Source organism: Rattus norvegicus, chromosome 16, assembly GCF_036323735.1.
Source record: "Rattus norvegicus strain BN/NHsdMcwi chromosome 16, GRCr8, whole genome shotgun sequence".
Lineage (NCBI taxonomy): Eukaryota > Metazoa > Chordata > Mammalia > Rodentia > Muridae > Rattus > Rattus norvegicus.
The window spans coordinates 76,329,584-76,357,557 of NC_086034.1; the positions used below are offsets into that span (position 1 = coordinate 76,329,584).

Sequence of the window (27,974 nt, forward strand, 5' to 3'; positions counted from 1 at the left end):
GGCTAGAGTTTGCCAGTAGCTGCTTAGCATGGCTCAAACTCCTGTCTGTCTTAGGGGACTTTCTTGACACTAAAGTGAGTCCTGCTTGTTCAAGAGAGAAAGCAAACTCCAATCTTGCCTACTCCTATGTAGAGATGGCGAGGGCTAGACACCAGGACTGTGGCATTATAGCTGTCACTCAAAACCTGTCCTTTGGAAATGAGCAAAACCAGGCACGAACCATGGGGTGACATATCATGAAGCACGGTAAGGACCACGTCCAGCTTGGGAAGAACAGAAACGCAAATGGAGCAGTGGCATAGACTAACCTACAGAGCTCTCTACAGGACTTGTCGAATGGCTCTGTGCCTCAGGCAGGACTCAGGACCACGTTGCTGTCACACTCGGAGGAGACACACCCACTTTCCCAAAGTGTCTGCAGACGATGAGTCAGTTCAACCGAAGCCTCTGCGACTTCGCCACTGTGTGGAACAGGATTAGAAAGCCCAGGGAGGTGTGACTCCCGTTGCCAAAGGCCTTTGCAATGACATGGGGGATCTGGCCGTCCGTAGTCAGCGCTCCTTGGCATTCAGAGACATTCGCTTCCAGATAGCCAACGCTCCGGCTGCATGAGATGCTGGAGGCCTTTCACAACAGGCTGCTTGTGCAGCTGAGGAGAAGGCAGAACTGCATACCGGTCCCTGAGTGCAGCATCCGAGAAAAACCAGACAGGGCAGAGGAGCAAAGGAAACGCCCTAGACAAGTGGTGGGAGCAAGAAGAGCCAAGGACATCAACAATGCCCAGTGTTCTTCAGGATCAAATATTTAACTAAGACTTAATTCCTTGTGTACAAATAAATACAAGCATCTCATTAGAATATAAACACGTGTTCGGCTTTTATAAATGCTAAAATTATATGCATACCAAAGAATTATTTTAAAACAAATTTATGGCTTATTATAAGTAAATGTTTGATTTGTATATATGTCGTATCTCTCTAAATACCTGCAGTCACGTAAAATCTTTCTTAGTAAAGATTGCTGCTAGAAAACTTCTGGGAGCCTTTGCTTTCTCTTCTCTTTTTAAGAAGCTTTTGTCTTAGAGAAAGTGGGGTCCTCCTATAGTCCTAAGGGAACAAAGCACCCACACTCTAAACCTGCTTGACGGACGAGCCTGCTAGTCATATCTATTCTATCAACTGTTCGAAATGCTTTTGTAAATATAGCTTTAAATAGTTGAAGAACTCAAAAAATAACATAGCATGGGAAGTAAAAATTACATGATATCATAGCTTTTGTCGACTTGATGCAAACTTAGACATGGACTCTGACTTGTAAATGCAAACAAATTGCTTTTCGTCAACACACAGATACACACACACACACACACACACACACACACACACACCACACACACACACACACACACACGGGGCGGGGGAGCAATCTAACGCACATGGGATGAAATTTCCACAGGCAAAGGTTAAGTCTCGTCAGGACACAGCTGTGCTTACTGATCCACAGCGGGCTCAGCTCTAGGCTGGCAACGGTTCGTGCACATGCTAGAGAGCATGCCCTGAAAACCCTCCAGTGTTTGCCCGCCAGTCCTTTGCAGAAGCTTGCTGGGCCCTGTTCTACATGGATTGTGGGTAATTCTACTCTCGGTCCACCACTTGTTATTATTGTTACCATTACTGCTGTTGTTGAGAGAGGACATGAAGCCCAGTTCTGGGCCAACGGAGCACATGGTGAAGTCTGACGGTGATAATGTTTTCCTCTGCTGAAAGTCAGTGTGCGAGAATGGTCCCTTCTTACTTGGACGATGCATGTAAGGTTGCAGTACTCAGTGCTATTGTATTGATAGTGTAGTGCCAGCTATCTTGGAATCACCAGGGAAAAGGCATTCTGGAAAATCTGACCCGGACATGGCTGACCTGGGCCTTCTCTACTTGTAGATACCTTTTCATATACAAATTGATTGTGTTACCTGTAGGCCAGTTTGTTCTAAAATATATGAGAGGAGAGGGTTTTTTTCCAGTTACAGCATACTGTTTCCTATTGTTGGTGCCCTACAAAATTGGGAGCAGTTATGAGCGACATCCGTAATTATTTTCTCATTATATTTTATCCTTTAAAAATATACACTTAAGGCTCATAAAATACACAGGGATCTGACTTTCCTCCCCTCACTTTTGCAATGCCATAAAAAAAAAAAAAACTTCCAAAGAAAAGACACACGTAAAAGAAATTGCTCTCTTTCAAACATTGTTTTAACAACTACTTAAATCCAAATCTATGTTTGTTTTTTCTCAGTGTCAAATATTGGTTGTACTGTTCCAAACAAGGCTTGGGAGAGTTTTCAACAAATTTCTATCAGTAGTGGGTACTGACACTATGTAATTAGACCATTATTTTCTTTCTCCTCGTTCACCGAGTGCACATTTGAATCCAAGACGTTCTGTTTGTGATTTGTTTGCAACTCCAGTTTCCACACCGCATTATCCCTGCTCCCCCGCCTCCCTACCTCGGCTGCCCCATGATGTCATTACCTGAACATTGTGAAACTGGTACACCAACAAAGGTTTGATTCCTGTGGTCAGTCTGTCTGTCCTTTCACCTGCGTCAAACCTGCTGCCGTTACAGGCTGGCCACACCGATATCTTGCATAATCCCATGGGTACTCACCACTACCTCGAGCAGAGAGGCGGGTGTGTGACTGTTTGCGCATTTGGAATTCAGCCCTGAAATGTACTTTGTTGTTCAATGAGAACGATGTTCTTTGCATGTAACATGCTGTTTTCAAGGGGACAGAAAGGTGGGTCAGCAGTTAAGAGCACTCCCTAGTGAGGGGACCCAGCACACAAGTAAGGCAGCCCACCACCTGGAACTCTAGTAGTTCCTAGGGACTTCAACTTTCCCTTGCAGCCTCCACAGACACCAGCATGCATGTCTTCACACATACACATCGATTTCAGAAGTAAATAAATCTTTAAAACAGTGAAAAGGAGCATAGGGAGGCAGGAGCAGAGTGGGAAGCTGGTGGCTAGGTGTCACATGACCCCGAGAATCTTCCATTTGAACAGGGCTAGAGTTAAAGGTAGTTTTATCACTCCTGTGAACCACAGTTTCCTTAAGTATTCTCAGCTCCTTTTGATTTTATGGTCTCCTCCACCCGCCCCCCCACCCCCGTGCGTGCGTGCGTGCGTGCGTGCGTGCATGTGTGTGTGTGTGTGTGTGTGTGTGTGTGTGTGCGCGCGCGCCCCTGTAGTTACCTGCAGATGCCTACAGAAGCCAGAAGGGGAAGTTGGATGCACCAGCGTTGAACGTGAGAGCCACCAGAAGTGGGTTGAGAACTGAAGTCCAGTGGTCTGGAAGAGCAGAATTTTACTTTCATTCTGTTGCTGCAATGAAACACTGTTGCATAAACAGCAACTTGAGGGAGGAAAAGGTTTATTTGGCATTCATTTCCAGACTGATTCGGCAGGAGCCATGTAGAAATACAGATTACTGACTCACTGACTCACTTTCTTGGTTGATCCTTGGCCCGATTTTTTTTTTTTTTCTTTGCAATCCTGGACTGCCTGCCAGAGGAATGATGCCGCCCATAGGGGGCTGGGTTCTCCAACATCAATTACTGCTCAAGACATTGCTGCTACAGACCTATCAGACCAACTGGATTTAGGCAATCCCTCTACCGAGCCTTCTCCTGCCATGCGATTCTAGGCTGAATCAAGCTGATAAGCAGCAAGGGTTCTTGACCTCTGCGCCCTCACTCTAGCGCCACTTTGAGCTTCTTCTAGAAAGTGCCAGGAATATATGGTTGGAAACTACAAAACTTATAGCGGCAGTTTACATGGGTGTCTTTTCCGTGATGTTCCTGGGAACGGATTTCCTTGGGAAAGAAAGAATGAAACCTAAAGCAATACAAAATAGACGATCAGACAAGCAAGTGAAACCTGATGGGCCAGGGATGTAGCTTTGTCGGCAGAGTGCTTGCCTAGCATGCTACAAGCCCTTGCCCTTCCTTTGATCCCAGCCAACCACCTCACAAAACCAACCACTTCAAATCCCTGCACTTGGAAGGTGGAGGTAGGAAGATCAGGAAGTTCATGACTAGCCCCCACCACATAGCAAGCTAAGCCTGGGCTATGTGAGACCCTGCCTGTAGACAAATAGGTGATTTAAAAAGCTGCCCATAAGGGACTTTATATTTCACCACTACTATTCTAGTTCTTTACTGTTACTATTCATTTACTGTTAAAGCCACAGCCTCCGGGGCTGGATAACGCCAGAGACCTCAAGGTGAGTCCTCCAGGAGGCTGCCAGCCTGGCAGTCAGTGTGCAGAGCAGATTTCCGTTTCCTTGCCCGGGCTTGGGAGGGAGGGGCGGAGGGGGCCTCCCGTGGGGGAGGGCCGGTAGGGGAGGGGCTTCTGGAGGGAGGGACCTCAGGAGGGCGTGTCCTCAGGAGGGAGGGCTGGTGGAGGGGTCTCTGGAGGGAGGGCCCGAGGGCCGGACCCACGGGGCGACCTTAAAAATTGTCCGGGGCCCGCGGCCGCCGGCGGAGCGCGGGCGGCGAAGGGCGAGCGGGGCACGGCTAGGCGCGGCGGTGAGGCTGCCGGAGCAGGCGGGAGCGGGCGGCTCGGCTGGGGAACGCGGCTGACAGTCTCCGCCCTGCCGCACACGTGCTGCGGCCCGCGCGCGCACCCGGCTCTCCGCGGGGTCCCGGGAGGCGCGGAGGGTCGGGCGGGCGTCGTGGCCAGTGCGCGCGCGCGCGCGCGCTGCGCGGAGCGGAATCGGGGTCAGGCTGGGTGACGCGCTCCGCAGCTGCAGCAGTGGTTGGCACCCCTGGTGCCCGGGGCTCGGCCCAAGGGGTTCGACCGATGGTGGTGGCGGCAAGCGGCCTTCTGCCTCCCAGCTGCAGCCCCTTGCGAAACGCAGCCTCACCTGGTTTGACCACCGGGGAAGTTATTTCTCCCTAGGAACAGTAGTTGTGTTGGCATTGTTCTGGGACTACTGGGTAGTTTGAAGGAGGAGGGAGAGACCCTGAAAGGATTCGGGTTTTCTACTCCAAATGGTACAGCAAGCTCCTAAGTCAGTTTAAATCCGTGCGGACTGGTCTGGTTCGTGCAGCTCCTGCATTTTCTCCAAGCCACAGGTGATACTCGGGTCGTTCGGCATACTTTCTGGGTTTCATCTGTTAGTATTCTGTCTTCTGTAATTTGACAGATACCCTTGAGAAAGAGGCAAAGTGTTAGAGTGCTTTCCTGGTATGCAGGAATTCAGGTTTAATTCCCAGCACGAGAAAGCATTATATATAATATGATATATATTCTATATAAATATATTATATGTTATATAATATGTAATTATATAATATATACATTTATATTATTAAAATTATAATTAACATCATTTCCTCCCTTCCCTTTTCTACTTCTAACCCATGTGACTCCCCCTCTCACATTCATGGCCTCTTTTTCTCGGACGTGTAATGCTACTTGTCTGTACATGGTGGATAACTAACTAGGGGACTGCTTCCTGGGGAAGACCGACCCCACCCCAGCTTTCCTTACTTGTCTGTAGTTCTTTGTCGAAGGTTGAGGCCCCTCTCCCCGATTTCCTCATCCACGTTAGCCTGTCTGTTGCTTTCATCCTCAGGAAAGTCTTCTTCCCAAGTTGACGAGAGTTCATGGGTATAGCCTTTCTAACATTTCTAGGAGACTCAAATTCACAGCAAACTTCCCGTCCCCTTGGCTTTTGGGGGGGGGGTAGAGATGAATTCTATATTATCTCTCTAGGATTTGAAATGTTTACATTTGGCGTATGTGAAGGGGTTGAATATACTGACTGCCTAATTAGATATGCCTCCGAAGTTATTAAAGAATCACTCACATGGAAACAAATGAACCACTTTGGAAACTCCCCGTGTGGTTTACCTCTTACTTTCCCTGCAAAAATGTAGGCACGAGTGTTTCTGTAACTACCAGGTTGCTAGTTTTTTGGGTTTTTTTTTTGTTTGTTTGTTTTTCTTTTTTCTTTTTCTTTTCTTTTTTCTTCTTTTTTTTTTTTTTTGGAGCTGGGGGCTGAACCTAGAGCCTTGTGCTTGCTAGGGAAGCGCCCTACCACTGAGCTAAATCCCCAACCCACTAGTTTTAAAAGAAAGGTTCTTGGAATATGGTCATTGACGTTTTGTTTCTGCCAGTTTTTTTTCCTTTCTGGACATTTTGGGATGACTTTGGTGTTTGAAAGAACCCTGGCCTAACACTCCTCATTGGATGAGGAGTGAAATTGCCCTCTGTTACATGTAAATTAATTCTGTATTTTAGAACATACAGAAGAGTTTTGGATGATTGGTAACTTGGACCTTGTATGTTGAGTCATCCTCCCTTCTAGTTAATATTAAGTTCACTACTTAGAAATTTGGGTGGTTATTTTTTTTTTTTTCAGAGCTGGGGACTGTGGGTGGTTATTTTTGTTTGTTTTTGTTTTCGCCTGAAGGTAGAGGAAGACTTTGTTCCCCCAAACCCCCGCCTTTAAAAATAAACAAACATCTCAGGTTTTTCTGTAAGAGAACAGCAGTGGTTTGACTCTTTGGGCTCTACCCCTGGGATTCTGATCAAGCAAAATTGGAACCCAGAAGTCCAGATGTTGTACCAAATCGTGGCTGGCTCAGATGATCAACCTTCCTTGGGAGCTCAGGCTACGAGGCTCTCTAGTCCTATTTGAGGCCTGTTGAGTCAGAATCTGAACTGAGGCAAGGCCTTAGGTAAATCTACACAGTAATACTGAGATGTGGTAGCGTGGAGGTGACAAGAACAAGGCCAGGGCCCTATCATGGGCCTTGTGGCAGTGTTGACTGCCTATATGTGGTTATTCTATAACCCACCTTGTTTAGATGAAGACATCTGACTTAGGAGCCATGTGGCTCAATGGAGCCCCTAGGCTCTGGCACTGAGCAGCACTGACTGCTGTCAAACTTAAGGCTGGGCTTGGTAGAATGGACTTCCACCACAGGCCTCTGAAACTCCAGTCTGCTGTGGTCTGGGCCCTTTGTGACTGGTTCTTTATTTGGTGTTTGTTGTCCGGGTTTTCATAAAGATTGGTTGAAGTGCGGTAGGGATTGTAGCACTGATATTTGGGAAGGTTTTGGCGTGGCGTCTGAGCTGCTTAAGAGGGGAATGGATCGTTGGGCTGTGTTGAGACAGCCCATGTTCCCACTCCTGGAAGTTAAAGTCTGATAACGTAGCAGGCTGATAGGATGGGGGGGCTGCAGAGGCTGGGCTAACTGAATTTTTGTCTCTTCCCAGGGATATGTGGTTCACATCCTTCCCTCCAGAGAATTGCCTTCAACAGAAACCAGTAACGCCATGAAGTCCAATCCAGCCATCCAAGCTGCCATCGACCTCACGGCAGGGGCCGCAGGTAATGGGGAAGGGGGGCTTCTTCCTCCTGTAACCCTGAAGTAGTTCCTCGGAGTGGCTTCGGAATACAGTCTCTGTTACCCCACAGCTAATAATACGCTTTAACCTCAGGATGAATCGATTTAACGGAAATGTGATTTTGTTCAGAGCCTGGCAGCAAGTACAGTCCAGTGGTGTTGAATTAGATTAAAGCTTTGGCAGTCAGCGTGAAGGATGGAAATGTCCTTTGTGTGGTCAGAAAACGTCTCAGTTCCAAAATGAACCCCTCACTCGGCTGCTGCCCGTCACATGCTAGGATACACAGGTGGCAGCCTTCAGACAGTCTTCAGATCTTTGGTAGTACAAAATGCTAGCTACTCTTTTTTTCTTTTGCTTTTAAGATTTATTTTTATTTGCATGCATGTGTTTGTGTGAGTATCTGCCTCGTGGGAGCAGGTGCCTGAGGTCAATGGAAGGGGGATATCAGATCCCCTGGAGCCAGAGTCATAGGTAACTCGGGGCCACCCAGGTGGGTGCCGGGAACCAAAGTTGGCCCCTCTGGAAGTGCAGTAAGCACTCTTCACTGCCATTCCTCCAGCTCCCCTGTTACTATTCTTACTGGTGATAAGAAGGAAAGGAAGGCTCCCCTTTAGCAAGGAGGCCGATATTCCAAAGTGCGGACGGGAAGAAGCTGAATGCTCGGTTGAGGCTGACCCTCAGATTCTGAGCCCCAGGGTAGACTGGAGCCAGGGCTGGTGGCATGAAGCCACTGTAGAAAGACCACATCTAACATGCAGGAATAGGGGAAGGCTTAGCGTGGGGCAGAGAGAGCTGCCATTTTGTTTCCAGAGTTCTGGGTCACCTCAGAGGCACGGGCAACTGGAGGTCATGTTTCTCAAGTGAACCTTTGATCTGCCCTAGCCCCCCATTATTGGTTAACCTCTGTATTAGTTGGTGTAAGTGAGGGAGGCCATAGTATCGTGCTGTGTATGTTCTTTTCTCCAGTATGACCTCTTGGATGAACAGATCAAGTGGGGTCAGGACTCCCATCCCTTATTCTGTTCTTTGACCACTTGAAAAAAATCCGTGTACAGACAGCAGTTCCCTCTCTCATCCCTCCCCCAACTTTTCCACCCCCTCCATGAGCCAAAGGTCAGCTAAAGTTGGCTCTGGAGGAAGGCTGATAAGGAGTCCCGGGCAACGGCACCTCTCCAGGTTAGAGACAAGGAGTGTTCCAGTCTGATGGGCAGGCCCAACGGCTAGCAAGGTTGTACCCCGATGTGGGTCTTCAGGTCAGGCCCCCTATTCTGTAGAAGGCAGGACAGGGCGATTGTGTGGACCCCATTCCCTCCCCATGGTCCTCATGCTGTTCTATACCATGGAGGCCGATGACTGAAAAGGACAAAGCCCATCCGCTAGGTCTGGAGAGCACGTGTGTACAAAGAGGTCTTGCTTCTGCAGTAAGAAGAAGAAGAGAGAGAGTCTCAGATGCCAGTGTTCTGTGCTCCTAAGGCAGCCTGAGAACAAGGCCTTAGGATGATAATTTTTAAGAAGCTTGCCTCTTCCCGACTGCGCATTCCGATAATTTGAGCAGCACTAACAGGGTATGGTTTTTATGTGAATTGTTAACGATATTGCTGGGAGCCTTTTGTAGAAGACATACTGGTGGGCATTTCTTTTTGAAATGATGATAAGCGGTCTATATAGTGGCATTAAAGTGGCGGTGCCACCTGTGGGTTAGGGTGTGGCCCTGGCCCTGGAAACAGAAGACCGTCCCCAGAGCTGCTGGGCCTTGTGATTTCTCAGCACAAGTTTCTTGGCAGGGGTAGGGGCTCCAATGGGGGTGAGGGCTGGTCAAAGGAGGTTCTCATGAGTGAGTGACGTAAGACTCCAAATTCTATTGTTAGGTGCCCTGAATTCAGTCAGGAAGGACTAAGCTCACTTTTAAGGGTCCCAAAGTTTGGTTGATAAGGGGCCTTTCAGATCTATGGCCCTGCAGCAGCGGTCACTGTAAATGCAGAAGCACTCCCAGTTCTTGGCTCTGTGTTTCGTTGTCTCTTTCTTATAGTGTGCCTAGTGGGGCAGCAGCCTTCTCTGAGGTAAGAGGTAGTTTGTACTCTGCTACTCTGGCTCTCTGGACTGGCAAATTTCTAGGGTTTGGGATTTTCCTACTTGTGCAGAAGAGAGCACCCCTAGTGTTTGATGACCACCACCTCCCTCCCTCCCTCTCCCTCTGTGTGTGTGTGTGTGTGTGTGTGTGTGTGTGTGTGTGTGTGTGTGTGTATGTTGCGCTGCTGACTCGGTTTGGGGCTTGTCCCACTGTAAGCTATCCCTTCTCTAATAACTGACCTCAGCGCTGTGTGATTTGCTGCTTGTGTACTGAAAACTGACCGTCGGTGCGTGACCCTGCTGGACAGACTCTTTGTTGCTCTGATAAAACATGTAAGGAAATCCACCAAAGGGAGTGGCTCACGCTTTGACTTTCACTTCATCATGGTGGGAGGAGGTGGCAACCAGAAAGCGCACACATATATCTGTGCGCATGTACACATAGAAACACACAAGCATGCGTCCATACAGAAAGCACACATAAATCTATATATGTGTACACATAAATGTATACACACAACACATACAAACATACATAGAGAAATCACATACATATGCACATAGAAACATATATTCATATATACACACATACACATGAACATACATAAATACAGCAATACATATATCCATTCATATGTACATATACATATGTACATATAGCACACATATATGCATATATACATACATGTATGAATACATATAGACATACATAGAGAGAGGAAATACAGAGAGAGACAGAGGAGAGAGGAGAGAAAGAGAGATGAGAGGGGAAAGAGAGAGGGGGAGAAAAAGAGAGAGAGAGAGCGAGAGAGAGCGACCCCAGAGACCTGGCTTTGGTCTGTCCTTGTTCTTTTTCTTTCCTCTTAACATGTTTACTATGCCTGGACCCCAGCCTGTGGTGCTTCAGACTGGGTCTTTCTCCCTTAGTGCTCTCTGGAAATTCAGTCTTTCCCAGAGGTCTGTTTTATTAGCTTCTTGATGCAACCAAGGTGACAATCAGAATTCTCTCTCACCAGGACTATTAAATGGCACAATCTGACCTTGACACTTTCTCCCAAAGAGTGAGTGAAGGGAACTGGCTTTGGTATCCCCTAAGGAAGCCAGAAGCCCTTCCATCTGTCCTCCAAGGAGAAGAGAATGGTCAGAACTAGGACTTCTCTGCAAATGGACAAACCTCCAATGTTCTTGAGTTACTGCCGTAGAAACCTGGGAATTGGCTTGGCCCTGTGCTTGCTGGCTGAGGCTGGGCTAGGCACCAGGTGGAGTCCTGGGATGCGCACTCCAGGGTTTCAGCCCCACTCTGGAGAGGAGGTGAAGCAGCTTCACTGTATTCACAACGTCCGTTAGCCTCTAGAAGGCATGCAGAACCGTCCCGCAGATGCAGCAAACATGTCACAGTGACTGCTGTATCTCTGTGTGTTCTGGCTGCGTGAACTCCTCAGCTCCAGCGTTGATGTGCTGAACTCTATGGACTTCATTCCGTATCAAAAATGTGCACTCTGAAAGCCTTTCGGAGTAATTCAATTGTGTAGTTACATTTCGGACCACACCTCTAGCCCAGCAGGACGCAGGAGTTCTGATTATAGGAAAATCATCTTAGTGTATTGTTGCTGCTGCTTTGTTCCCACTAAGTAGCCCAGGCTAGCTTAGAACTTTCAGTTCCCCTGTTTCTACCTCCTGAGTACCGGTCTTATAGGCATGCACCACTCACTCTGCGGCAGCAGCTTAGTGAATTATATCCCAGTGTCACTTTGATTGTGTAGTAGGCCGAGTCAGAGTCTTAAAGAAGTATCCCCTTGCCCAACAGTAAGTGAATAATCGCCCGGTGCCCGCCGTCCCTACTCCCCACCACACGGGTGGAATAACTATATATCGTATCAGAGTTGTGAAATCTCAGTGCTTAAATATTTTGTGTAAGCCTTCTATTTCGATGGTGGTTTAGTGGCCTTACCACATAGCTGACCTAAGCAGATGTGTCTGAAGTGTGGGGCCTTCCAGGAGGGAGGTAAATATTAACCAGCAGAAGGTCCCAAAACTTTGGTCCTAGTCCAGGGTCTACAGATACCGTGGGGCAATCACAGTTTGCTGTAATCCTGGTGCTCAGAATTCTCTCTGAAGTCATCGAATGCAACTTAGACATAGGACGTTTGATATTCTTAGGTTGTGGAAAAGAAAAGTACAGGGCAGACTTCGGTCCATTCATACTAAGCAAAGGTAATTGCAGTCTGTTCCTAGGCAAGTACACATCATTAATTTAACATGAAAGTGCTTTTATTCAGGGTCACGTGTTTTGTAATAAATCAAGAGATTTTTCTTTTCCCCGTCTGGCACTTTGATGTTTTTCTAATAGTCGCCAGACCGTAGGACACCAGACGAGAGGACATGCTTGCCTCTGCGACTGTCCCGCTGTCCCTTCTGCATGGCTTCTCTCTCATGTCTCCAGTGCTGTCGTTTAGTAACCACTTGTGTGCCAGGTTCGTGCCAAGCCCGGTTTGTGCTAACCCTGTGTTAACACTGAGAAGGCATAGATGAAGAGCAGAGAGGCTCAGGTTTTAATCTCCCTCCTGTCAAACCGGGCTCCAGCCCGTTTCTCTCTGCTACTACCCAGCTCCACTATGGCTGATCCCTAAACAAAGGCTTTGTACAGGGCTCGGCCTGTAGAACCAGAACCAGAACATCTCTCTTGTAAGTGTGGATCTCTTTAGGATGCGACTCTGGTGCTAGAAGCTGTTTGCTGAGCGTGGCTAGAGGATCTGGGGGAAAGGCAGTGGAACTAAAGCACTGGTTAACCATGCACAGCGAGCTGCTCTCCTTCCGGTCTGTGGCTGCAGACTCATTCTAAAGACTCCTGTCCTACCCCTAGGGGGCACAGCATGCGTCCTGACTGGGCAGCCCTTCGACACCATGAAGGTGAAGATGCAGACATTTCCAGACCTCTACCGCGGCCTCACTGACTGCTGCCTGAGGACCTACTCCCAGGTGGGCTTCAGAGGCTTCTACAAGGGGACCAGCCCCGCACTGATCGCCAATATCGCAGAGAACTCGGTGCTTTTCATGTGTTACGGCTTCTGCCAGCAGGTGGTCCGCAAAGTGGTTGGATTGGACCGGCAGGCAAAACTGAGGTGAGTCGGGACACTGGTACTTGTTCTCAAAGTAAGGGAACGCTCGGCTTTAATTAGACATTTCCAGGAGAGAGGTTTCCTTCTCAGAACGATTCTGATGTTCTATACTGTCCTGGTGTAAACCAGAGAAGGCCAATGGATTGTGTTAGGAGTCCACTGTGTACTTTGGTCCCGATGGGAAGACGCTTGTCACTTGAAGAGAAACACTGGGCTAAGAGTGTAGAGCATGGGACTTAAGCTTCAGTTCCCCTTCACCCACAGAGAGCATTGCGAGAAGTTACCTGGTCGATGTTAGACAAGAAACTAGGGGTTTAGGAAGCTACAGTGGACCCAGCTTCCTTTGGCTGACTCTTCCCTGTACACCAGCCTTCTATTCGTGGCTGATCTTCTCTACAGTATCATTCAGAGACCAAACAGCATTCGTAAGCCGCTGGGGTGCTTAGTCGTCCTTCCTCCAAATGCTGATTTGGTTGGAATGGTTTAGCATTAAATTGGGGGAGGGGGGCTGGGGAAAGCTTAGTTTTCTAAAGTGTTTGCAAGGTATCTCAGTTAGGGTTCCCACCGCTGAACAGACTCCGTGACCAAGGCAACTCTAATAAGGACAGCATTTAATTGGGGCTGGCTTACAGGTTCAGAGGTTCAGTCCATTGCCATCATGGCTGGAAGCATGGCAGCGTCCAGGCAGGCATGGGATTGGAGAAGGAGCTCAGAGCTCTACATCTTGTTCCAAAGGGAACCAGGAGAAGACTGTCTCCCATATGGCTAGGAGGAGGGTCTCCAAAGCCCACCCCGACCCACAGTGACACACTTCCTCCAATAAGGCCACACTGACTCTAACAAGGCTATACCTCCTAATAGTGCTACTCCCTGGGCCAAGCATATTTAAACCACCACACAAGGCATCTGAGTTAGAACCCTACTACCCACATCTGGGCATGGTATATACTACCTATGTAAAAATCTGCACATGGCGTATGCTTATAGTCCTAGTGCGGGAATGCAGAGATAGAAGGAGATCCAGGGTCTGGGTCCCAGTGAGAGAGCCTTTCCCAAATAAATTATTTATATATATATATATATATATATATATATATATATATATATATATACATACATATATATATATCATACATACATATATATATCTTCTAAGAAACCCATATACATGCACACCTATGTACACACATGCACATACAGCCACACACACATGCACACATGTACACACTCATCCTTGCATAGGGCAGGCTCGTGAGCTATGTCAGCAGGATTTGGACCCTTTATTGCAGGTTGCACATAACTGAGGAGATGCCTTGTGCATGGATGAATGTGTGCTCTGGAGACATCTCCAAGGTGCAGATGTGCCGTTTTATAGGCATGAATTTGATCGAGATGGGTAGAACTTGTGTTTAAAAACAGAGGACTGGATAAGACAGCCCAAGGAGACAGAGTAGGGCAGAGGAGGGCTGAACGAGGTCCTCTGGCCCTCCAAACTAAGAGAGAGCAGGAAGCAGAGTCAAAGGAGACAGACGCAGAGAGCTAAGAGATTAGCTTCCCTCGGGGGAGGTCAGACAGAAGCGAAGCAGTAGGCAAGTGGCTGAAGCAGAGACATTATACTTCAGGACACTGGGTTCATCTCCCTCAGCTTCTTTAGGGAAGGGCAATGGGGGAGAGGAGCCAGAGAGACAATGGGTACTTCGGTAAGGTTCTGGTAGACGACTCTGTCCTCTTCTGGACAGAGTAACCCTCTTTGGCTGTAGGACAGAGATGCTGATGGGTGGACTTTTGGGGATCTGACCCACATGTCCCTCCTCACTTTCCCTGTTTCTCTGCCTATGAACAGAGACTGGCTTGAGCACATTGCTTTGTCTTTGTGTTTTATTTGAGACGTGGTCCCACTGTGTGGTCTGGCTTGGCCTGAAGTTCACCATCATCCTGCCTCAGCCCCCCACATGGGGGCGACAGGCGATCACTCAGCACTTTCCCGATGGTGCACAGGTAGGACATTGGAGTTGTGTTTCTCCACACATTCTCAGAAACAAGCGATTGGAAAGTGCCTCACTGTGTTCCTCGTATGGATCTTTGAGTACAATTATTTCCTGTGATACCCACAGTGTGTAGCTTTTTAACCTTACAAGTTCTTCAGTGAGGAAGTCAGCATGGTAACACAGAATGTTATCTGAGCTTAGAGTCCTTCCTTTCTCTCTTGGGAGCAGTTTTGATTGTTTATGTTTTGGGAGAATATAGCCTGCAGTCTGCTGTGGGTCGGCATGTAGGCTGGCTGTGTCTTTATGGCTCTTATGATGATCATGGGGAGGTGCCAATGTCTGTCTTTCAGATAGAAAAATAGTCACAGTTGCTGGATCAAGGGCACAGTTGCCCGAGTCCACTGTTCCCCTTCTGCCCCATCCTCTGTTAGACCAGCAAGGATAGTGGTCAGATCTAGAGGGGACATTGATCAGGAGCAGCAGAGGGAAACGGTGTTAACAAGCATTCGCCGTGGACTTCTGCAACCACACCACAAATGTTGCGTGTCCTGACTTGAACCCAGTGTGGCATGTGGTTTGACCCGGTTGAGTGAGATCTTACACAGCAGAGGCATTTACGTCATGATTCTTGTTCTCTGCATGGCAAACAGTACATTCCTTTTTTTTTTTTCTTTTGGAAAAAATTGATATATTTTGATCATAGTTTCTCACCCCCTGTCCTCCCAAATCCTCCTCACCGCCCTACCAACTTTATGTTCTTTTTTTTTCCTCTTTAAAACAAACAAAGGAAACAAGAGGGCAGGAAGCACACATACACGCAAAACCATGAGGAAAGAAAAAAAAAACCACGAGAAAATGGAAATCAAATAAACAGACCAACGCAGCAAAAAATATCCAAACATCTGCAGTAGCTTCTTACAAAACCCCATCCCACACTGCATGCACGTTCAGTCCCAGTCGTACAGATGTGTCCTTCATGTGGGGCAAAGGTCCGTGTGCCTTACATTGTGCATTGGACGATGAAAGCGTTTATGAGGAAGCCAAAGTCCATAGAGATGCTGATTTGACCTCTCCCTGTACACTCAAAAGGTGTTCCATATTCATATTCATTCAGATCTGGAACGATCCCAACCCCTGAGGTTGAATTGACCTCCATGTTTATTGACTAATGCCTTTTTTTCTAGCAAACTTGGCACTTTCTAGGTAATGACCCTAATTGAGAGCTGCCGGTCAGCAGGTTGGCAGAGAGTCCCTGGGGAAGGGCAAATACGGTCTGTAGGCTGGCCAAAAGAAGGCTTAGCATTTAATAAATGAGCGAAGGAGTGCTGTGAAGGAGAGAACTAAGCAACACAAGAGGCATGCTTCATGCCACAGAAGCCTCTGTATGGGGACATCCATCCATAAGCCTGTTTGGCTCTTCTTGGTTCATGTGATAGGCTTAATTCTCGAATATCAAAAGGAAGTCCACCTGCAAACAGCCCTGCTCCTGACAGGGCCACAGTGAGCCTGCTCTCCTGAGGCCTGGAATGTTAGAGAGACCAGCTCAGCATGCAGACAACAGGCGCTGTCCTGACTCACAGAGGTGATACTCCCAGAAAATCAAGGCCAGCGTTGAGAGCAAGCAAGGCTTATTTAGCTCACAGTGGTCTGGGGTTCAAGAGCTTGGGGCTGACATCTGCTTGGTTCTTCAAGGGTATCTTCTGGCTACATGATGACATTGTAGATGGAAACATGGTGGGAACGTGTGAGGAGAGATCACCAGATACTCCAAGGAGCTCCACTCTCGTGGGAAGTAACTGCAGTCCCGTGAGAACTATATTAGTTCCCTCTAAGGAGGGCAGCACCCTAGGACCCACATCTTTTTAACTGGAAGATTTCTCATACAGTATATTCTGATCTTGTTTTTCCACCCTCCCAGTTCCTCCCATCTCCTCCTTACCTCGCCACACTACCCACTTAATTTTATGTTCATTTCTCTTCCTCTTCCCTGTCTCTAAAACAAAACAACAAATAAACACATAAAAAAAAAACCACCACAAAATGGAAGTCAAAATAAACAAGCAAAATATCAACGAGCAAACAAAACAAAACAAAATGCCCACACAAAGCAAAATGAAGTCTACGGAAACGCCACTTAGTTCATTTTGTCTTGCCCAACTCTGTCAGGGTAGGATGGCAAATACACCCAGGGACACACCACTGGAGAATTTTCCTTTGCTGCTGGGTGTCAGTTGGTGGCAGCTTCTTGGTGGTATTAGGGAGGAGGCCTGTGCCCACCACCCCTTTCTCGGTGCTGGGACCTTATCTGGCTTGAACCTGTACAAGTCTTTTGTCTGTTGCTGTAGTTTCTGAGTTTGTAAATGGCATCCGTTCTCTTGTGTCTGAAGACACAGTTTCCTTGGAGTCGTCCATACCCTCTGGCTCTTACAATCTCTCCATGCCCTCTTTCACAGAGCTCCCTGATCCCTGAGCCTGGAGGGGAAGGGTTTGCTGGAGACCTCCCATTTGGGATTTAGTCTTCCAAAGTCTCTCACTGTCTGCACGCTGTCATGTACTTCAAGAAGCTTCTCTGATGAGGGCCGAGTGAGTACTGACCTATGAGGATAGCAGTAGTCTCTACCCCCTAAGCCAATGGAGGTGAGACTATCTAGGGCAAAGGTCATTGGCTGAAAGCTAAGACCTCAGTGCGTCATTAGCATGAGGAGGCATTCCAGGAGCCTCAGGTGCTGGACTGTGTGACATTCCTCAGGTAGGCAGTGTTGGGGCTGGGATTCCTCAGAGAAGAGGAAGCCCTGCTCACAAAGGGAGTCTGCCATTTTGTACCGAGCTTGGGGCTGTCTGGTAATGTCAGACTTCAACCTTAGCAGCAGGATTCCCCCAACAGCTGGTTATTTCCTTAACATGGGGCTAGTATTGCACCCATCTATCCTGCAAGCAGGTCATTGTAGAAGGTCGTGGGGTATGTAGCTGGGAGATATTGATGACTGAGTTTGTCCTCTAGTAGTGTGCAAAGTACTCCTGGTCAAGAGAGGTGAAACTTCTGATGGGGCACCAGCTTGACCTCTCTGTGCTTGATGGCATAGTGTTGTCTGTGCTTGATGGCATAGTGTTGTCTGTGTTTGATGACATAGTAAGTGTTGTCTATGTTTGATGACATAGTAAGTGTCTGTGTTTGATGATATAGTAAGTGTTGTCTGTGCTTGATGACATAGTAAGTGTTGTCTGGGGGTTGGGGATTTAGCTCAGCGGTAGAGCGCTTGCCTAGCAAGCACAAGGCCTTGGGTTCGGTCCCCAGCTCTGAAAAAAAAAAATAAAGTAAGTGTTGTCTGTGCTTGATGACATAGTAAGTGTTGTCTGTGTTTGATGACATAGTAAGCGTTGTCTGTGTTTGATGACATAGTAAGCGTTGTCTGTGTTTGATGACATAGTAAGCGCTGTCTGTGTTTGATGACATAGTAAGCGTTGTCTGTGTTTGATGACATAGTAAGCGTTGTCTGTGTTTGATGACAGTAAGCGTTGTCTGTGTTTGATGACATAGTAAGCATTGTCTGTGTTTGATGACATAGTAAGCATTGTCTGTGTTTGATGACATAGTAAGCGTTGTCTGTGTTTGATGACATAGTAAGCGTTGTCTGTGTTTGATGACATAGTAAGCGTTGTCTGTGTTTGATGACATAGTGCTGTCTGTGTTTGATGACATAGTAAGTGTCTATGTACCTTAAAGATTCCATCACCTCAACCAGAAAACACAAGGGACCAAGCTTCCACCACACAAGCTGTAGGGTAGCCTAGGCAAACTATATCGGATCCTATCAGAGGTCATAACTGAATTGGGAAATCTTCTTGTGATCACAAAAAAAGATCTAGACAGTTTTTAATCTGTGGTGATTATATGACATGACTGGTTATTCCAGGTTGGATTTAGGCAAAAAAGGAATATTGTCACAAATAAACTAAGGTATTAATATTTGGGGTGGTAGGGCCGTAGGCACTTTGCTTCTCTTCCATTTTCCCTTTATGTGCCTTACCTTGGGCTACTAAACAAAATACCATCCATTAGGAAGCTTAAACAGACAAAAACCCTGCAGGCTGCAAAGTCAAAGCCAGCAGGCTCAATTCCTGGTTCAGTCATGACTTGTCTCTGTGTCCTCACTTGGCAGAGAGAGCAAGATTCTAGGCCATTGATCTCATGATGAAGGCCTCACTCATCCTCTGGAACTCAGCTATTCCTGATTGCCTCTTTAGAACCCCTGCATTGCTGGACGGTGATGTCATACCTCTTTAATCTCCACCACCACCACTCCCCCCACCCCCCCTCAGGAGACAGAAGCAGTGAGTGTATGTGAGTTGGAGGGCAGCCTGGTTTACAAAGTGAGTTTCAGGACAGCCAAAGCTAGACCAAGAAACCCAGTTATGAAACTCCCCTCCTTGCTTTAAATACTATCACACATTATGAACATAGGAATTGGGGGATGGGACATAAACACGGATGTGGCAGGCAGGCAGACCTGGTTTTAATGCCTAGCGCTTCGTAGATGTGTGGCTTTGGGGACATGTTAACTCTAAGTGCCATTCCTCATCAGGAGCTGGAATACTGCTGTCTGCCTCAGGGTCTTGGAATTCTTAGATGGGACAGTGTGGTGCTTTGTATATGCTTGGCCCAGGGAGTGGCACTATTAGAAGGTGTGGCCTTGTTGGAGGAAGTTTGTCCCTATGGGTGTGGGCTTGGAGACACTCCTCCTAGCTGCCTGAGGATGTTCAGTCTCTTCCTGGTTTCCTTTGGATGAAGATGTAGAACTCTCAGCTCCTCCTGCACCATGCCTGCCTGGATGCTGCCATGCTCCCACCTTGATGATAATGGACTGAGCCTCTGAACCTGTAAGCCAGCCCCAATTAAATGTTGTCCTTTATAAAACTGGCATTGGTCATGGTGTCTGTCCACAGCAATAAAACCCTAACTAAGACAGACAGCACAAGTAGATTCCCTGCCCGCATCCCCCTGCTCTCTCTGGTGTGCTGAAGGGATGGGTAAGCCAATGGTGATTCTTCTCTGTCTTTTCAGTGACCTTCAGAACGCAGCTGCTGGCTCCTTTGCTTCTGCTTTTGCCGCTCTGGTTCTCTGCCCTACAGAGCTTGTGAAGTGCCGGCTACAGACCATGTATGAAATGGAGACGTCGGGAAAGATAGCGGCCAGCCAGAAGTAAGCACGGTTCCTTCACACCTGTTCGGTAGCACGTCTTCGTGTGCTGGGTTTTTATCCTACATTGTTAAAAGTAAATGGCCAGTGTAGAGATGGCTTTCTCTATTCTAAAGCACAGTGGCAGGGGATACTTTGCTGAAAAGCTGTTTACTGTGTGTGGATGTACTGCCTACCCCGGGGGGCGCCTCAGGTAGTTATGTGATAGCGCAGAGATGGAGAGGCCAGGGAGCTGAATTCCCCCTCACACCCCCTTGTCCTCCTGGGTGCTGAAGGCATGACTCTCAGCCATGTTTGGGACACAGCTTTGAACTGGAACTGAGAGAAAAAGCTAAGTGTGACTGTAGATTCTGAGGTGAGTGAGTGATGCCCTTCCTCAAATTCTGCATGAGTGTTCACCACAATCCAGCGCCAACCCCCACCCTTCCCAAACCTCCACACACGTTTGCTAAGGGTTCAGGTTCTGGAAATATCCACCAAAACCTCCCAAGTGGAGCCGCAGTGGTCAGAGCTCTGCTCATTGTAGCCCTGAAAGCAGCTGCCCGCTAATGAGGATGAATATACCACACGGTGTGTCTAGAATAGAAAGACCTTCTGTTCCTGACACTAGTCACAAACCTTGCCTATTCATCTTGCCGTATCTGGTTGAAGATTGGGTGAAGGGTGTCACCGCCACCCAATGTCTATACATCTGGGAAGTGGGGTCAACAAATTGACCACTGTTACCAGTTACCTCTGTGCTAGTCACAGGCAGGGAGTTTCCCTGCAGTGCTTTAAAGGGTCATTTCTGAACTAGGCTCTCCTCCCTACGGTGCTGCGAATACTTAAAGCTCACGAATGTGTACTTCTGGCAGAAATGGATGGGCCTTTGTAACCAGTGCCTAGAGTAAGAAGTAGAACTTTCCACGGGTTTGGATGCAGGCTTTCTGCAGCTTGGTATGGCGTTGGATCCATTTAGTATGTTCATACGTGCGATGGGAGCACGGCTGCAGGAACAGAGCTCTCCAAAAGGGATGGTCCTTATGGCCTTTGTCACTCTAGGTCTTAAGGCTTTATCTCTCTTGCTCCCCAAGAACAAAGCGAGTGTTCACTGGTTATGCTGAGCGTGCGGCATTCCGCTAGCTCTCGCTGTGTATAAAACCTGCAAAAGGGAGTTCCTCTGCGGTCTCCTCTCCCCCTCTCCCCTACTCGAGAGACTCAGTTTTGGGTGTTCCTGGGATCCCAAGGGCTATGGCTCAACCCTGAGAGTTTCTTGTCTTGCCTTCAAGTAACACTCACTTTTGTGAGTACCAAAGGGGGAAAAAATGTAACCACCTGAACAAATTACCCCAAATACACAATGATGATCACTGTCGAGTGCCAAATTGACAGACTCTAGAGTCACCGAGGAGGCAAGGGCACACCTATGAGAATCACCTGAAATAGGAGGACCCACCTAAAGAGTAGGTGGCACCCTTACCTGGACCTGTGTCCTAGACTGCGTAGGACAAAGTCTGCTGAGCACCAGTGGTCATTGGTCCCGGCTTTCTGCAGGTGCTATGTGATTGGCTGCCCCAGGTTCTTGCTGCCACTACTTTGCCCCATGGTGGACTGTGAGCCAAAATTAAGCCCTTTCTCCCTTAAGTTTGCATCTTGTCAGGTATTTTCTTATGAGCAACTAATATACCAGAAAGCTTGAGGAGATGGACCTCCCGGGTATTAGGAAGACACTGGGCAAATATTGTATTGTTTATCTGTAGGCAGATTTGGAGAGCTCTTCATTCTGATTCCTTATTCCCCACTGTCAAAAACCAGGTAGTTAGCAGGCCTGAGCAGGCCTGAGGTCGGAAGCGGCTGGTTGGTTGAGCAGAAGTACGGAGGAGTCTGATAGGTGTCCTTTGAAAAGAAGGGCAGGTCACAGGGGAGCACCTGCACAGTTATAGCAAACTTGGCTGCAGAAGTCATCCTTGGTACAGTGCATCGCATGCACACACACTTCTCCTGCCTTGTCTCCCCAGTACAGTTTGGTCAGTCGTGAAGGAAATCTTCAGGAAGGATGGCCCCCTGGGTTTCTACCATGGCCTCTCAAGCACTTTACTTCGAGAAGTACCAGGCTATTTCTTCTTCTTTGGTGGCTATGAACTGAGCAGATCATTTTTCGCATCAGGGAGATCCAAAGATGAACTGGGTAAGTGCGTTCACATTGACAACACTGGGTTTAGTAGACTCTGCCTCCTGGGTTTGCTGGCTTCTACAGGTTGTGTGTTCAGTGTGTACCTTTCTGGGGGCGTTTCTGAGCAACCCTAAAGTAAACCGGCAGGTATTGGCTCCCATCGTCTCCTGAGGGAGACTTCGAAGATGAGCTCTGAAGCCTTGTGTCCCAAACCTCTTCCCTGGCATTAATACTGTTATTGTCCCCTTCTGGGTGGCCGTAACTACTCTGGGTCCATTTTAGAGGAAGAGATAAAGAGATGATATTCTCCTGATGGAGAAATAGCTACTAATAATTTCATAGTAAGTTTTAAAAACTTGTTTTTAAAGATGGGTTAATCCTGAAATAAGGCCATTGCAATTATACCTCAGTAACGTTGTCTACCACGTTCTGTCTCTCACATCAAGTCACGAGTAAGTTTGCTTCCCAGACTTCTTTTAAAATTCACCATCCGTTAAATAAATACTTACTGATAGATCTTGCCCCGTCCTGCAGGGTGGTCGACCAGGGTCTGGGGTCCACTTAGGAGAGAATGGGGGACAAGAGACGCAAAGAACGGACAGCAAGTCAAGAGGTCTTATCAAGCTGACAATTTTTAATTTTTCTCAGGCAGAAGATATACTGTTAGGAGCAAAATGTGGGGAGGGGTTAGGTAACCACAAAAGAATGGGCCTGGCTCGATGACAGGATATTGGCTGGGTAAATTGGTCAGCAGGGGGAAGAGTGAGGGGGGTTGCTCAGTGAACTGACCACCAGTGCTGAATGACCTGACAAACCAGATTTATTCTCTCTATTGAATTCAAGCAGACCTGCAGGTGCAGGCTTAGGCTTGGCTGCTTTGATCTAATCTAAGGCTCTTGCTTTTGTTCTAACATACGGCTAAAATACAATTGCTTTTTAACCTGAAGGCTGCTTCCAACATCTTGAGGCTGCTCCCAACAAGATCTCAGTGTTCCTTTAGGCATTTGATTGACAGGGTTTCCCAAGCTGTTGGGGAGGGATGGCCTGTGTATGCAAGGCGTTCAGCAGCATTCCTGGCTGTTTCTCCACTGCGTTTTTCCAAGGAGAAGTCAAGACAAGCCAACAACAGAGCTTCAGAAATTGTCAGAATTCCCTAGAGAGACACAACCAGCCTTACCTGAGAAAAAAGGACATTTAAGGCTAAACAAAAACAAAACAAAAAACAAACCACCAGAACACCACCAAAAATGTGGCATCTACATTTGTGAGACTAGTGTTTGAGATACTGGCCGGACAGCCTAAATACATTTCTGTTGTTAAATTGTATGCGTTACTGTTAAAAATTCACCCACAGTTGTGTCTCTACCTTGAAGACCCGAGCTCTAGCGGTGTGGCTGACTGGCAGGTGAGGAAGGAAAGTGATCAGTGCCCATCAGTGTCAGAGGGAGAAACAGCCCCACTTGCACCGGTTCAGTGCAGGACATTTTAAAAACCTGCTAGCAAATTGTGGCGTTTAGGGAGCTGCATGGAGTTTTGTTTTGTTTTCGTTCCGGTCACAGTGGGGAAAGATTTGGGGCTACTGGGAGTTAAAATTGAGGAAGACGTGACTGTATTTCAGTGGCTTGTTTCTCTGTCCCTGTTATGTGAGGCCTGTTAGTTATAGGTGGGCTACCCTCAACCGGAGGACAAGGTTGGGGTGGGGACACCATATCCAGGTAACCAGCTGGTCTTGACGAGGCCCCGGGAGACTCACAGTTTGTGAGACGGAAGCGTTAACATTTTTCAAGCAGTTATGCTCCTTGTAAGAATTACACGTGCTTCTGGAAATGCCACCTAAAACAAAGGACCTGTTCTCCCTCTCTAGGTCCTATCCCGCTCATGCTAAGTGGTGGATTTGGTGGGATTTGCCTGTGGCTTGCTGTGTATCCGGTGGATTGTATCAAATCTAGAATTCAAGTTCTTTCTATGACCGGAAAGCAGACGGGACTCATCAGAACCTTCCTGAGTATCGTAAAGAATGAAGGTGAGTCTGACTCATTCAGAGACGAGCGTGTCCACAGTGATCGGTCTCAGGGACGTTGGTTCACGGGGTTAGTCAGCCTTGTGGCCTGCTCTTAACCTTCTGCCTCGTGTCTTCTCCCTTGTACTGTGTTCGTGTGTGCGCCTTCTATTTCTAAACCTTTTGCATTAGCTTTTATTTTTATTATTCTCAAAAATGTTTAAAGTTCTTTTTCTACCTTTTGGGCCATGTATCTGGCAGGATTCCTCGTGTTCTAAATACCTGGGGAGGGGGCGAGTAGCACCATCTCATTTACGTAATCCAAATATGATCAGCCGTAAGCGGATCAGCACTAAGGCTTTAAAAGAATATAGCCAGTGCCTAACATTCTTGTCTCACTTGAGAGAATGCAATACAGCATCTTTTTAGCAATAAGACTTTCTGGAACGAGAAATGATCTGAGCAGTTTTTTAACATGATCTGCTCTCGGCAGGAGGATACAGACTTTCAGAGTCACGGCTCTATGACGTCAGCTTCGTGCAGCCAAAGACCTGTCTTTCTGGTGTCCACTATGTAGGCATCTTAAAACTAGGGTTACGGGAAGGTTTGGACGGAAGGAAGAGGCAAATGGTATAATTATATTGTAACGTAAGGATACAATTATACTGTAATCTTAAAGATGAAATAATTTATAAGGAGAAGCAGATGAGCTCTATGGTCAAAATGTTATTATCTGAAAAACAAGACAACAAGAAGTACCTCAGATTATGACCCTGTGCGTTGGGCTTCAAGAGAGGGAGACCACAGTGACATGCTTTAAACTCATGGCCCAAATAGAATGCAGGAATCTTGCGTATTGCCGGTACTGCCAAGTGTCCTCTCCCATCTTGCCTGGCACACCCTACATCAGTCCTTTTCGTAGATCTCTCTCATGGCTACACAGTGCAGGCTAATACCAGAAACACATGCAGGTTCTCTTGCTGGTCCCTGGGCTCCTCCGTGGCCTCCCCCTGGCCATGTTAGGTCTTAGCTCAGCCAGGTCTATACTGTAGGAGTCCTGCAGGCACGGAAATTGGTTTGTTGTTTGAGCGTCAGCCAGCGTTGCTGGGGGCTTGCTGCTTACCTGGTTTCTTTAGCCTCTAGAGGGGGACATAAGAGCCAGTCCCTTTATCTCGTGGTTTCGGTGCTGTTGTCTGATTCTGTGGGTTCAGTCTCTTCTGTACATGTGTGCCCCCCACGGACGTGCTATCACAGTCTTTTGATCACCCTTTGTCTTCTAGGAATAACAGCCTTGTATTCTGGACTGAAACCCACCATGATCCGCGCTTTCCCTGCCAACGGGGCACTGTTTTTGGCCTACGAGTATAGCAGGAAGTTGATGATGAGCCAACTGGAAGCATGCTGAAGTGTCCTGGTGTGCCTGGAGTCAAGGCAGGCGTTTAGCGACTGGTTAACTCAGGGTTTCACGGAGTACAAGAACAATGTGGAATTATGTGATTCATTGGGACTTTGTCCTTGTCTTCCCTTCTTCTATTCAAAGTCTTGGATTTTGTGGATGGTCCTCTGTTCTACACAGTGTAATTTCTGCCTGTTACTGAACCAAAACAGAAAAGTCACTGTTCTCGTCCTTGGCCTCATGCACAGGGGAGCTGGTGGCCTCATGCACTGGCTTTATGTACCTTGTGCAGGCCCTGTTCCTCTCAGGATAACTTCCGTGGAAGTCAGCTGTACACATGCAATTTAGATGGTCCTGTCGTGAGGAAAACAAATTTTTGTTCTATGTTTAACTGCAAACGGTGACCAATTTTTACGTAGGTGGTTGTAAATGATTGCCTAACACATCCTAGCTAGAGGGCCGCTGCTAAAAGCCGCTGAGCCTGTGCACTAAGAGGTTAGAGCTTTTGACTTTTTGTGGTATATTAAAGCTAAAATACCCATCTATATTTTTAGATAAACTTATACGCGTAGTTGTGTGGCTTCTACGTTCCTGATGAAGTTTCAGGGTGGATGTCCTGGTTTTTCTCTCACGATGCCCATTCCCCTCCCAGTGCAGTTCATCATCCAGGTGGGCTTCTCATTCTGCACTCTGGTACTGGGAGGTGCGGCCAGAGCGTTAGACCTCTGGAGGGCAGCAGAGGACTCAACAGATCCCTTCTCACTGAGCACTTCCTCCCTCTGTGCTACTCCTGAAAGACAGGGACTGCCTGCCATGCCCTCAGAAAACCAACACAGGTTCTTACCTAGTCTCCACAGGAACCCAGGGTGCTCTTTGGGACTGGATCTGAGGCCACTGTCTCAATGTCTCCACCAATCTCCTTTCAGGAGGCAGAGAGGAAGACTGGGCTCCCTGCTTTGATCACAGGGTTCTACTAATTAGGAAATCCAAAGGAGCTCATTAATTAGATAACCTTCCTGAAGTTCGATTTCGGGTCCATAGCTCCTTGATTTGCTTCTTTATTTGGAGCTGGTAGTTTATCAATTTCAGTGACTGTAGATGATACATAACTTTGGAAAGCATTGTGGCATAATAAAAATATTTTTATTAAACTAGGTACCATGTATGTAGCAACCAAAAAAAAAAAAAAAACAAAAACAAAAACAAAAAAAACCTCCATCCCCACATTTCTTCTTACCTCCAGACACATGGGATGGATGATTCTTTGACTGTGGGGGGTCTTACCAATACAGAGATCAGGCACATTGTCTACTACTCGGAGACCAGGATGATGGCAGGAGGAGCTCTTCCTACTCTGCCTGTACAGCTGAAGGAAGTTGGTTGGCCTTGCCAGGGTGCCTGAAGCACAGGGGTCAGGAAAGCAAAGGACTTCTCAAAAGGGAGGGACGCCTGTCAGCATTCCTGGAGAAAGCTCTGTCTACTCCAGTGTTCTCTGTTCTTGTATGGTCAACGGCTGCCTAGTGCCTGAGTGCCGCTTCATCTGAGCAGGTCAGGATTGACGCAAACATAGGATTGGTATCCTGCAGGAAGAGGGCTGGCCAAAGCCGAGCTGTCCCTCTTCGGTCTGGTGCACATTAGCCTTGTTGGCAGTGTGTCTCCTCAGCCTGTGCGTTACGGTCTCTCTCATAGAAATAGGAACAAGGGGAAGTTAAAGACAGAGGCCTAAGGAGATAATTTAAAAAAAAAAACAACTATCTTTCTGTTGGTTTGATTTGTGCTTTTCTGTTTGGGTGCAACATTGTGTTTGAGGCAAAGCTAGAACTTTGAGATATTTTATTTAAAGAAGCGAGTGCTCTGTTATTAAATAAACCTAATGTGGGTCTATGATGAGTTTCACTTAAATGCAGTCTATTTATATTAAGGACCAATATTAAAGAGTTATGGATAATAATACTTCAAAGTGGTGGTTGCATTGGAATAAGTGTACGTCTTGTCAGCTAGATTCCTGGTGTAAAATAATTTTACTGTAGGCAAGTTGACAGAAAAAAAACATCACCTCTGTACTCTATAGCCCATTAAAATTGTGTCCTGCCTCCACCAGTGTGGTGGTTTGAATGAATATGGGATCATGGTCTCATATTTGGAGGTTAGGTCACCAGGGATTGGAACCGTTTGATAGGATTAGAAGGATTGGGAGGCATGGCCTCTGGGAGGATGTGCGACCCTGTGGGTGGTCTTTGAGGTTCTATAAGCCCATTCCAGGCCCAGTCTGCCCCTGCTGCCTGGGCTCAGACTGTAAAGCTCAACCCCAGAGTTTGCCTGCCCGAGTGCTCCCTGCTGTGATAATGGACTGACCCTCTGAAACTGTAAGCGAGCGCCCATTAAATGCTTTCCTTTCTAAGAGTTGCTGTGGTCGTAGCATCTGTACATAGCAAAAGAATGGTGACTTAGATGGCCTGCGTTTATCCATTTACTTACCGTGTGTGCGCACGCACGTGTGTGTGTGTGTGTGTGTGTGTGTGTGTGTGTGTTCACCCATGCGTGAGTGTGGCAGCCAGAGATTGCCTGTTTTCTTCTACCCATTCTTCATCTTATATTTTCAAATAATTTTTAGAATCTTTTGAGGTTACTGTAT

At 47.3% G+C, this 27,974-nt stretch overlaps 2 protein-coding genes and 1 long non-coding RNA gene across 10 annotated transcripts in view; 2 read left to right on the plus strand and 1 right to left on the minus strand.

Moving 5' to 3' along the window:
- Positions 1-3,387, minus strand: part of Mrps31 (mitochondrial ribosomal protein S31) — a 29,164-nt gene extending 25,777 nt beyond the window's left edge. Inside the window, exons 1-3 of one of the 2 annotated variants that reach the window (XM_063275252.1) lie at positions 3,252-3,343; positions 2,529-2,772; positions 309-734 (exon numbers count right to left, since the gene is read on the minus strand). The gene's annotated coding sequence lies outside the window, so the exon portion shown is untranslated. Of the gene's footprint in view, positions 1-308; positions 735-2,528; positions 2,773-3,251 lie in introns of both variants that reach the window. The other variant, XM_063275251.1, reaches the window with a different exon arrangement.
- Positions 3,388-4,453: 1,066 nt separating this feature from the next.
- Positions 4,454-27,742, plus strand: Slc25a15 (solute carrier family 25 member 15). 7 transcript variants are annotated; one of them, XM_039094589.1, is made up of 8 exons: positions 4,454-4,585; positions 7,287-7,401; positions 12,352-12,610; positions 19,658-19,795; positions 21,790-21,959; positions 23,809-23,967; positions 24,437-24,547; positions 25,224-27,742. In XM_039094589.1, the coding sequence occupies exons 2-8, from the start codon at positions 7,347-7,349 to the stop codon at positions 25,346-25,348; spliced, it is 1,017 nt and encodes a 338-aa protein (XP_038950517.1). In that variant the 5' UTR covers positions 4,454-4,585; positions 7,287-7,346; the 3' UTR covers positions 25,349-27,742. The 7 variants fall into 7 exon arrangements, with proteins under 7 accessions (XP_038950517.1, XP_006253413.1, XP_006253412.1 ...); XM_006253351.4 differs by lacking the exon at positions 24,437-24,547; XM_006253350.5 differs by lacking the exon at positions 24,437-24,547 and having other exon boundaries at positions 4,543-5,134.
- Lnc-hc (lncRNA derived from hepatocytes) lies at positions 26,331-27,740 on the plus strand. Its single transcript, NR_148404.1, has one exon. It is a non-coding gene; the product is annotated as a lncRNA derived from hepatocytes (long non-coding RNA).
- Positions 27,743-27,974: the final 232 nt, after the last annotated feature.